The following is a 12,290-nucleotide window of genomic DNA, read 5'->3' as shown; positions in this document are numbered from 1 at the left end:
AGTGTTTTTAATGCCATGCTAAAACTAGAACGATTGACGCTAGCCATAGCATAAGCGAACTCGGCAACTAGAAGAACTGAATGAAATTTCTTGAAAACGTCTACAGACGTCTCGAACACACCGGCTGACTTGGAAAATAGGTCTTATGTCCAAAATTCCGAACTATCCCTTTAAGGCTCTCCAGGCACTAGCTGAGCTACACGGTTAATACATTACACCCTAATACTGTTTGTCCCTGCTTGACCTGCACCAGCATGAATGAGGGTCTGACAAGCCTGTCTGTACTGACATGCTGCCTAATCGGATGAGGACCTGCCTTTAACACTGGGGCTTAGTCATTAGATGGCTTTATGAAGGGCTCCTGGGGGGGCACACACACACATGCACACACCCTTGGTCCTGTAAATTGTGAATTAACAGTTTGCGTTTGGCTACTTTAATTAGTATTGTCTCTGTTGATCCTTTGATTTGACTTATTTGATACTGAACAGATTTACTGAGACTGGGCTTGTATCCTACAGATCCCCTGATATTTTTAAGCAATTAAATCCTCTTGGAATCGACATCGGAGCTGTCTGTATGTCTTCGTTGGAGTGTAGGCGAATTGTCAGCCATTCGTCCACAACCATAATCAAACACAACACAGAGACTGCTGGCTGTCACCACTATCAGAGCATGCAGGTGAAGGAACCATGTTACACATGCACACAAACACCAACTGTTTAACCATATAAAACAGACAGCTTCCATTGGGCGAAGGCAGGGTACACCCTGGACAGGACGCCAGTCTATCACAGGGCCGACATGTAGAGACAGACAACCATTCACGCTCACATTCACACCTACGGGCAATTCATCAATTAACCTATCCCCATCCTGCATGTCTTTGGACTGTGGGAGGAACCTGGAGAGAACTCACGCTCACACGGGGAGAACATGCAGACTCCACACAGAAGGAACCTGAACCCGACCCAGGAATCGAACCTGGGACCCTCTTGCTGTGAGGCGACAGTGCTACCCACTACACCACCGTGCAGCCTCGCTATATAATCCCTCCAACATTTTCTAGGTCTACCCCGGTTCTGCTTCCCAGTTGGACATGCCTGTAACACCTCTAACGTGAGGTGTCCAGGATGCATCCTGATCAGATGCCCAAACCACCTCAACTGGCTCCTTCCTTTCTCCACCGATCCAATGACCATCAACCTACACAACGGCATGTCTCCTCCCTAGGGATGTCTGTAGTTCCTGCCTACTCCTCAAAGGAGACCTCTATGCAGGAGTGGGTTTCTCTGCGGTGAAGATGGATAAGACCCTGAGGCCATGTATTGACTACCGGGGCCTGAATGAGATCACGATCAAGAACCATTACCCCCTTCCACTCATCTCACCGGTGTTCGAGCTACTCGAGGGAGCGACCATCTTCTCTCAGCTCGACCTCCGCAATGCCTACCATCTGGTCCGCATCAGAGAAGGAGATGAGTGGAAGACGGCCTTCAACACTCATTCGTGGTGCCATTTGGTCTCACCAACGCCCCGGCGTTTTCCATGCTCATTCTCAGAGACATGTAAAACACTACGTGTTCGTCCACCTCGATGACATCCTCATCTCCTCCAAGTCCTGACCAACCTCTCAGCGGTCACCTCCTGGGCAGCCCAGGACTCCCGCAAACAACTCCAAACACAATGCATATGAGGTTTTGTGGGGTTTTTTTTTGTTTAATTTGTAATTTGCTAAAATTAACTGCTTAACTGAGATACAGATCAAATTATATTAAACTAGCTATCTGGATAACTAGTACATAAGGCATTGTGCTGAACTCAATACCAATATACAGTAAGTGATAATGGTTAGCTCTATATCAATAGATTGCAGCTGTTCTAATCGTCATGTTGCGGTCATGTGGGGGATTGTGGGTTTTTGTGACATGAAGTCAGACTACTAGAATAATCCAAACCCAGTAAAAGGCTAATATATTAATATTAATATTATATGATATAATGTAATAATATCTACTTTTTAACTGTCCAGATGCAGTCAAGAAATATTTGCATAAGCGCCAAGCTGCTGGAGAAGAGACTGATCTTCCATCTACACCACTCGCTGGAGCTTGTAAGTTCAGCCAATTATTTGTGGTCTCTGAGAAGCTGTAATTGAAAAAACACTTCGATGTTGTCACTACTATAATTATTATTATTGAATGCTACAGTTACACCTTTTTGCAGATGAAATCTACGTCTCAATTAAATTAAGTTTATTTGTGCAGTGCTTCTTTATTTGCAGTAGAATGACACAAAGGACTGAATGTAACATGTATCGTATGTTTGAATACAGCTGCAGGTCAAGCAACATCAAGCATACCAAGAGCTTCCAGTGAAACAGGCTGCAGCAACATCCATCACCACCTCATCCAGCAAGAAAGATCATTATTGTAATTTATGGGAGGGGGCACCCAAACAGAATTTTGCCTAGGGCAATGAAATGGATAGTCGGCCCTAGTGACAGCCTTACGTTCCACAGGGAATGAAGAGGAATAAGTCAGTAACAGTCAAGAACATAAAACCACCAAAGATGGAGAATGCAACCTAAACAAATATACTTTTTTATCCGTGAGTGGGTATAATACATACGTGGCCCACTATTTATTGGCCACATACAGTATATACATGAATTTGGTGGAGAAACAGTATGAAATTACAAAATTATAAGATTCACTAGATGTTTCAAATTACGTTATCTGTGGTCGTGTACAGAACATCAAACACATGACATTGACTTAGAGCTTTATTTACTTTTAAAATGGCTACAGTCAAGTGGTCATCAACATGTTCATAAATGCCACCGGTGTTCAGTGACAGAACACGCGTCCTTATAAAATCCGTCAATCTATTTTAAAACCATCTGTGTTTATTATCTACGCCAACCATTTACTGAAGTTACTACAAACTGAAGGTCACCAGTTAACACGGTCACTGGTTAAACTGAAACACCTGTTGCCCTAAAACAGTCGTGACCCTGTCTGAATTCTGTAGAACTTGAGTGTTGGAACGTTGATTCTAATAACCAAACATGTGACAAGCAGACATTTAGATGCTGCTAACAGATTTGTGATGATGTCAGCTGTGGAAGGGTCTATTGTGATGAACATACAGAGAATTATTAATCAACTCTGCAGCTGTAAGCAGCTCTACAAAGAAGTAGCTCTCATCAGTGTCCTCCTAAACAACTGCAGATGGACAAAGTTACATTTACATTTAGGGCTTTTGTCCAAAAGCGACTTACAATAAGTACATTTGTCAAAAGAAAGAAAGCACAACATATCATTGCCGATAAAGTAAGAGCTAAAAAATAGAAACAAGTGTTTAATTTGTCTCCCATATCAACTGTATAGAGTGATAATATAACAGTACTGCCACCAGGTGGCCAAAACAATCAGCGGCTGCATCACTGAATTTATAGTATTCAAGTTAACAGTTTCAATAAATTAATAAATTCATGCTATTTAAATGATCCTCTTTCAAATGTTCTCGACTGAAATTTTACAAAAAAAATGTTACCATTTCTTTTCTGGTTCACAAATTCAGATTTTTTCACTCCCCTAAATGTATTATTTATAATCAGTATATAAGCATTTTATAAACCAGCCCATAAGCAGATGTCAGGGTTGAAAAAGTCATAAAAGTTGACAAATAATATGTGTAATTTACACCTAAAACTATAGATTCTTACAGCTAGTGTGTTATAAAGCACTGAATGTTTGTAAACTGGATGCTTATCGAGAGTGAGGGCGGTGAGTTTTATCATTCGGACTAAAAAACTATTCCTGTTATAACGTTTCAATGTGAAAAGCAACGTGTTGCTACCAAGGTCGTCTATTTGCCCTCGACTCTCTACTTGAATGCAATGATTATAAACGTGACACAGAGGGACATAAAGTTGAGCTGAAATGGAAAAAACGATGATCAATTGTCATATTGTGCACCTACTTAACAATACATGCTGAAAACAATTTATGTTATGTATTTTTATATTCAAATTCTTTTTTTTTTATTGGAAAACACAATAGTGTGAGCAGTGTGCTGGACCGGCCAGGATCCTCTTCGTCCTGGGAGACCATTTGACGTCTGTGTGTGTGTTCACATGTGTGTGTGTGTGTGTGTGTGCGTGTTAATCTGTGTGTGTGTGTGTGTGTGTGTGTGTGAGCTCTCCCTGACCTCGCGGATAGACTTAACAACATGCTTTGTCTAGACGCGTTGTGGGAAGGGGAGCTGGTAGGTGGGTTAAGGGGGAGGGGGGGGATTTCCAGCCACTTGAGCTGGCTCCCTTGCAATCACTATTTTAGCCAATCATGACTGAACATTAGTGCTGTCATGAGCTCTTATAAGAGCTTTGCTGCGGAAAAGTGGGATTTTGCGGATTAAGCCATGGGTGCTTTCCAGGGATATTACTGACTGACTGCTGAGGAGTGCTTTTGAAATGAGACAGCTCCGTCACTGACTGGAGATGTGCTGAACGTGGATACTGTTGAGCTGAACAAGACGGTGTGCTGCGCTTCCTTCATTAAGAAGCACAATAATCCCGTGCCGACTTTTAAAGAGACATGTTGAAGCAGACCAGGATGCTGCTGTTAATGATGTGAATCGGATGCTCTGGTCAGACAGATCTCAGCCCAGCGGAACACCTCAGGGAGGGTTTTGGATGATGTGTTCAGCTCAGATCAAACCTTCTGCAGGTCCCTCATCTGCCAACGTTACTATAACAGGTCTCTCTGTTTGTTGGGTACCAGGATGTAACGTTACTCACATTAACAACAGGTCTCTCTGTGTGTTGGGTACCAGGATGTAACGTTACTATAACAACAGGTCTCTCTGTGTGTTTGGTACCAGGATGTAACGTTACTATAACAACAGGTCTCTCTGTGTGTTTGGTACCAGAATGTAACGTTACTATAACAACAGGTCTCTCTGTGTGTTGGGTACCAGGATGTAACGTAAATATAACAACAGGTCTCTCTCCTTTGTCTTCCTGCTGTTGGGACCTAACCGTTAGGACTACAGAATGCGGCCTACAAAGCCTACACAATGCGGCCAGACAATGGGACAAAGGAGATAAAAAACTACAACCACCATTTTAGTGTCACCTCCACCTGGTCACGAGATCTGACGTCACACAGCTAGCGCCCTATTGGCTGGCAACTGCATGGGACTCCAGGGGGTCCCCCGGACCAGCCGTGAGCTATAAATCCCGCGGCCACCAGAAAACTCGCTCTCTCCAAAGTAACTCGCGTTACGCCAGGAGGTGAACATTACGTCTGCAGCGTTTCCCTTTGTCCTAGGCCGCAGTCTTTCCCCCAAACTCGCTGGACGAGCAACAGACTGTTTTTCCCCTCTTTTTCTCTACTCGTTTTATTTTTCTTTTGTTTATCATTTTGGATCCCGAGGAGACCACCGCGACAGTGCGACTCTCCCGTTCCCCGTGGTAAGAAGAAAAACTTTCTTCGTCCCAGCTGCCAGCAGAACGGATAACTCGACCCGTCTTTGTCTGAAATCAGCTGACTAAATCGCCGAGCCACGCGATTGTTCCTGCAGAAGGAAGAATAACTAACGGTTTTCTTCAATCAATTGGATCCGGCGCTGAACGAGCGCCCCACAAACTACTGTCCATTGCCGGCGTCAAGGAACGCCATCGCTGCACGTGACGAAACCCTCACATCGACGCATCTCACATCGACAAAAGTAAGAGGCTATTTGTCTGGGCAGAAGCAGAGATTCGATAGTGTAGGACATGCTTGTAATTCTTGTTAATGTGTTTTAAGTTCTGATCGCGGATCGCCGAGTCCGTTTGTTCATGTGCTGCTGTATGTGAATGCTGATCGTGTACCCACGCAGCTGGGTTGATTTCTGTAACAGTGTTTTCGACTAACCTCCGCCATATTCGCGAGCTCAGAAAGCCTCTACTATCAGTTAAAAGACCGGTCTCGCGGAATAAACGCCAGTTCATTCACGCGAGCCCGTGTGATAGCAGCACGGCTTTCTGTCCCTCCGAATATCGCTCGCGCATCCTCTCTCTCTTTGTTTGTGTCCCGCTAACACACACACACATACACACCGCACACACGTGTCCTAAGCCAGCTGTTCCCGCGGACGCTAGGGACATAGCTACATCTGGTGGCTACATACGGCCATCTCTCTCTCTCTCTCTCTCTCTCGCTACTCCATCGGACGCCAGTGGCTCCGCCCCTGAACGCTGCGAGGAATAGTTCCATCTGGTGGTCGCCCATAGCCATCTCTCCCTCTCTCTCTCTCTCTCGACACGCACGCACACACACGCACACGCACACACACGCACGCACACACATACGCACACACACACACACTCCACGTGTGTATCTCCCTTTGTTTAGCTTAGCTTTGTGTGTTAGGTAGTTAGGTAATAAGGCTTTGTTAATTGCAGTGTTATTGATTGTGATCATTATTACTGATTTTAATAAATCTTATTATATTATAACTAGCGGTCTCTTGTGCTTGTTGTGTATATGTCACTGGATAACAGCAGGTTGTGAAGGCTAGTGCTTGAATTTCACGCCCTTCTTAATTGTTAGATTGTTTTTATGCTTCCATGCCAATGATCACGATGATTGGCATGTGAGTATAAAACCTTTATATTGAGACTGAATACAGTTTTAGGTTATCTTTTCCCTGATCCCAGGGTGGTGCCCCGTTTATTCATGATTATACCATGATAATATATTAAATATAATTATTAATATCGATAATCATATTGACATTAATAATTAGCTGTTGATAACCAAATCTGCTCCTGCTACAACCCCAACACTGCTGATAAAAAGAGTTGCTACATAAAACCCACCAGCTAAGATAACATTACATTAGTGATGGAACATAAGTTAGCTAGTTAGCTAACAAGACAAGCTAACAGCTGTGTTGGCATAACCAACAGATTGTGTCTGATCAATTGGGACACAAACTGTTCCGAAGGCTGCGTTTTGAAGATGGAATGTTCGGTTCCAGAGTGGCTGAAGCAAGGGGGTCTCATTTCAAAGACTCCTTCAAGTGCAGCCCAGAAATGCCTTTTTTTCCTGGATTCAGATGATCCAACTGATCCTCACGGCCCAACTTATTCCAAGATTCATTGCGTACAGGTGACGATCGGTTCATTGGATTTTAATCAACATGGCGTCGAAGAGCAGAATCCATTCTCAGCCTTAAATATATCATGAAGCATATTCTCCATCAATATAAAAAAAAATGAAATATGATCTCTGGCTCCATTTTCAACATATAACGTTAGTTAATCTGCCCGATTCCAGTTTTCCTGAGGATCATCATGATCCTCCACCAAATTTTAAAGTGGATGTGAGTCATTGTGGCTTGTAGGCCTCTCCAGGCCTCCATCTAACCATTAGACCACCAGGTGTTGGACAAAGCTGAAAAGATGACCTTCCTCCAGTCCTCTATGGTCCAATCCAGGGGCCTCATTCATCAACAGCAAGTAGTGTGTGTAATGGGTGCGTATGGTCATTCCTACGCAAAGTTTGGAATTGATCAAATTGTACTTAGAAATGTGCGTAAATAGAAGCACAGCTCGGACCATATCTCAAATGTCCGAGATAGAAACCTTCCTGGTCCCAAACTACATCCAGTTATTTCCAAATACAATAGGAGCAATAGACTGCACCCACATAGCGATAAAAACACCGTCACACAACAAATGTAATAATGTCAACAGCAAGGGGTTTCATTCCATCAACGTACTAATAATATAATAATAATATAATAATACACCTGCACCAATTAACTGAAGAACAGCACCTCTATTTCGGTTGCAGAGAAGTTTCTTTTCTTTGCTCTCCGTTACGTCGGTAAGGGGAAAAAGGCATTTTCACGTGGTTCTCAAATGGATGTCATGTTACCATATATGGTTAATTGGGGGCCCCAAATGTGCACGTGCATGGTGGTTTAGAATTGATCATTTATCAACGCTGGTGTGCGTACGACCGGTGTGCACATGTTTGATAAATATAGATTTTTTTTTGTACTTTTGTAGACATCCTAATTCCATTCGTAAGACGACATTTAGAAACTTTTCTACACACTGTTGATAAATGAGGACCCAGGTCTCTTACAAACAGCCTGACTCCTCTTTGCTTCTCATTTATGAAAGGTACACATTGTATGTTCTGGTTAGAAATACTATACTCCTGATTTAAAAAAACCCATTAGGCCATAGTTATCTGCTGTCTCCATGGCCTCAGCATTACCATTTCTATTGGTATCAACAACAAAATTGCCCGTCAGATATCTTACAGTGATGTCATAAACAGGTATCAACAACAAAATTGCCCGTCAGATATCTTACAGTGATGTCATAAACAGAAAAGCCAGGAAAAACTGATTCTGGGGTAAAGTGAGGTCAGTAGTAATAAGAACACCAGGAACCAGAGGTGTATAGTAACGAAGTAGATGTACTTCGTTACACTACTCAAGTATTTTTTTGAGGATTTGTACTTTACTTGAGTTTTTTTTTTTCATCAGGACTTTTACTTTTACTTCACTACATTTAAAAGTTAAAAAATATACTTTTACTTCGTTACTTTGACATTTGCTACCTCGTTACTCGTTCCAAATTAAAATAATCAAAGAATGATCTGGAATGCGCGGGTCCGAGAGGACGAGAAGAACCACGTACGGTACTCTCGCGAAGTTTAAGGTAAATGCGGGATGCGCGCGGGGCGGCAGAGACGAGCAGCACTACAAACATGAAACATGGCAGCCGCAGACCATTTCGACGACGAGGGAGACACAGAAGACGCACAGCGTACAGCTTCGGCAGAAGACGACGGTCACCCGTGGGCATACCTGGGAACTATGTTCAGCTACCTCGGGATGGGGGCAAATTCCAAAACCTACCGAATGAAGTGCATGTTATGTGGTATTCTATACCATATTTCATTCACCTGAAAAAGTGAAATAAAAAACAAGGGAAAATAATTTTGGGTTGTTTTGCTTCTTTTCATGCATACTATAAAATACTTGTACTTGTACTTTTGATACTTGAGTATATTTCTTCACAAGATACTTTTGATACTTAAGTACATTTAATGTGAGCTACTTTAAGACTTTTACTCAAGTAATTTTCCTTTAGGTGACTTTAACTTTTACCAACGTCATTTTCAGTTATGGTACTTATACTTTTACTTAGTTATTTTTTTCAAGTACTTTATACACTTCTGCCAGGAACAAGTGCCCATGTGTGAATAGCAAGACACACACTGTAGTTTACCACAGGTGGAGGAACACAGAATAAACTATTTACCTGTGATTTAATGAATATCAATAACCAGATGTTATAACTCCATAATGATGGTGATCAGTAAAACGTGTGTCATGCTTTGTTAGGTCTGTCTGCAAGACCACAAGCTAACTTCTTTTAAAATGCTTGTTTTCTGAATGTAGTCTGGTTGATGGGTGCTAGGCTACGCTAACATTGTAGCTGCTCCATCAACACTCCAAATAAGGTCATCTAGACATAAATACAGCAGAGACCTTGTTGTTTGAACCAACACTGGTTTTGCCATATAGTCTGGTCTGGTCTCTGGACTACCTGGTCTCGGGGCTGCACAGTAGTGGGTTCTCTCCGGGTTCTCTGGCTTCCTCCCACAGTCCAAATACATGCAGGATGGGTCTGTCTGTCTCTACATGTCAGTCCTAGACTGGTTACCTGTCTGTCTCTACATGTCAGCCCTGTGATAGACTGGTTACCTGTCTGTCTCTACATGTCGGCCCTGTGATAGACTGGTTACCTGTCTGTCTCTACATGTCAGCCCTGTGATAGACTGGTTACCTGTCTGTCTCTACATGTCAGCCCTGTGATAGACTGGTTACCTGTCTGTCTCTACATGTCAGCCCTGTGAAAGACTGGTTACCTGTCTGTCTCTACATGTCAGCCTTGTGATAGACTGGTTACCTGTCTGTCTCTACATGTTATCCCTGTGATGGACTGGCATCCTGTCCAGGTGTACCCTGGCTCCAGCCCCCCTGCGACCCTAAATACAAAACAAGCGGTAGACGATGGATGGATGGATGGATGGACCTTTAGGCACTTCAGCCTTGGCTTCAGTTCTCAGAAGGTTGATAGGTTCCTGGCATAGGCGCCATAGGACGTCGTCCAGGGAGCACATAAAACGACGACATAAAAACACACCTATTCTTCTGTGGTGCAGCAGAGCGAAATGTGCCACTCATATAATTGCATCCATTATGGATAAAGTAACATTATCAACAAAACATACTTTTCAAACAATAATAAACATATTGTCACAACTTGACAACATGATGTAGAATAAACTGTTGGAAGTGGTTCTGTTAATTGTATGTTACTAATGTCAATATTAATACATTAATTAATCAATATATTAATATCATAATCAATATAAGACTGCAACCATATTTATTCAAATTGAGACATTAAAGCTAGATTATCTTCATTTCATCCATTGAAAAAATCACATAAATTCAGATTCTTTCCCTCCAATGTGTTTATTCCCTGATGTGTTGTGATGAATAACTATATTTGCATGTATGCTTGGACCCAATCATAATTCTGCCAAGGGCAGCAAAATGTCTAGAGGCGGCCCTGCCTGGTCTGGACCCGGACCAGCAGACCAGCAGAGTCCGCCAGAAGACGTTCGCCTGTATGAAGGAAACACATGCACATTCAGCGCCCGCCCTCGCGTGGCAGAAAATCATTACTTGTGTCTTGATCCTCTGAGCGCGCTCCCATCTCTTGGCGCGCGCGCGCGCGCAGGGGATTGTGCGTGCGCGCGCTTGGCACGGCGCCGCGCACTCCTGCCCCTGTGTGTGGAAACCCAGAGCAGTGAAGCTCTCTGCTAGACATGGCGGCGGATCCGAAGCCGAACTGGCTCTGCTGCCTCCCCTCTTCGTGGAGTTACGGGGTGACCCGGGATGGACGCATATTCTTCATCAAGTAAATATCACGCGGACACATGGATTTACCGACACGCGCTGCTTATGTCTCCGACGCATTTTGCCCCCTGTTTGTCTTTGCTCGGCTCCTCTGTTCACCTTTCCCCCCCGTTTTTCTTCCACCAACAGCGAAGAAGCGAAGAGCACAACCTGGTTGCATCCTGTGACCGGGGAGGCTGTAATCACGGGCCACAGGAAAACTCCAGGTAAACAATGTCCTTTTCCTTAATCCCGGCTGCACACACTCACACACACACGCAAGCGCGCGCACGCACGCATTACCTGGGGGAAAAGGTTCCCCGCGCGTCACGTCGGGGAGAGAAAAAACGGGGCGACTAGTTGCGGAGGAGCCGCCGAAGACGATGAGGGGGAGATTTGTTCTCTGCAGCAGAGCAACAGCCTCCTCGGCTACGCTCCCCCGGAACATTACGCACGGCGCCGGCGCCGGCGCCCGCCCCCTCCTCTCCCCTCTCCTCCCTCTGCTCGCTCCACCTGGACACTTTGCGACACACTTTTTAAAAGTTCCGTCACGTAGGCGTAAACCAATTTCGGAGCCGATTCGCCCGCAGTGACGTTGGACCGTCTCCCCCCCGCTGGAACGCTGTTTGCTGGGCACGTAGAACAATGCAGCGTGTCAGCACGGAGCCGAGACTCCGCCGTTATGGGGATGAGTGGCGGGGAAGACATCGCTACGTGCACATCGAGATGATCAGTCATCAGCCAATATGTGCTCTGGTTGTTGGGGAGGGGGCCTGCGTTAAAGGGCATGAGAGCCAAATGAGCTATTTGTGGTCCAGACCCTGCATTGCTGTGTGTGTGTGTGTGTGTGTGTGTCTGCACAGCTGCTTATGTTTCTGTCTCTTCTCGTCCCCTCCCCTCTCCTCACAGATTTACCAACAGGATGGGAGGAAGGATACACATTCGAGGGAGCTCGCTGCTTCATCAAGTGAGTAAAAAAAAAAAAAAAGGCGAGCGAGAGAGGAAGAGACTGATGGATGCAGAGAGGGAGAGTGGCTGCTTTGTTTAGTTCGGCAGGCACAAAGATTTCCCTCCGCTCCCATCGGCGCCGCCTCCCCGCCCGATCGGACCCCGTCATTAACACCGTCGGCGCAAACGCGACCTTCGCTTTCTCTCGGTTTTCTCCTTCACGCATGCGTGAGGTCATCATTACCGTGCCCAAGCACGACTTCCTACAGTCCAGCTTGGTTGACTAGCGTAAGAGCATCGGGCCCCAGCACAGTCCAGGCCCTCGGCCCGGGCACGGTCCAGGTCCTCGGCCGCAG

The 12,290-nt window shown here is 44.7% G+C and overlaps 1 protein-coding gene and 1 long non-coding RNA gene across 9 annotated transcripts in view; one reads left to right on the top strand and one right to left on the bottom strand.

Moving 5' to 3' along the window:
• Nucleotides 1-11,400, bottom strand: part of LOC311031967 — a 78,953-nt gene extending 67,553 nt beyond the window's left edge. Inside the window, exon 1 of the long non-coding RNA XR_014599126.1 lies at nt 11,290-11,400. This is a non-coding gene — a long non-coding RNA (uncharacterized lncRNA). The remainder of the gene's footprint in view (nt 1-11,289) is intronic.
• The window catches only part of LOC311031904 (pleckstrin homology domain-containing family A member 5-like), a 178,729-nt gene continuing 177,287 nt past the window's right edge, over nt 10,849-12,290 (top strand). For all 8 annotated transcript variants that reach the window (XM_084038470.1, XM_084038469.1, XM_084038468.1 and 5 more), the window contains exons 1-3: nt 10,849-11,008; nt 11,137-11,213; nt 11,896-11,953. In XM_084038470.1, coding sequence (XP_083894596.1) covers nt 10,917-11,008; nt 11,137-11,213; nt 11,896-11,953 — 227 coding nt within the window. In that variant the 5' untranslated portion in view covers nt 10,849-10,916. The remainder of the gene's footprint in view (nt 11,009-11,136; nt 11,214-11,895; nt 11,954-12,290) is intronic.

Source organism: Eutrigla gurnardus, assembly GCF_963514095.1.
Source record: "Eutrigla gurnardus genome assembly, chromosome: 21".
In the NCBI taxonomy this organism is placed as follows: Eukaryota; Metazoa; Chordata; class Actinopteri; order Perciformes; family Triglidae; genus Eutrigla; species Eutrigla gurnardus.
This window is presented reverse-complemented; position numbering and strand designations above follow the sequence as displayed.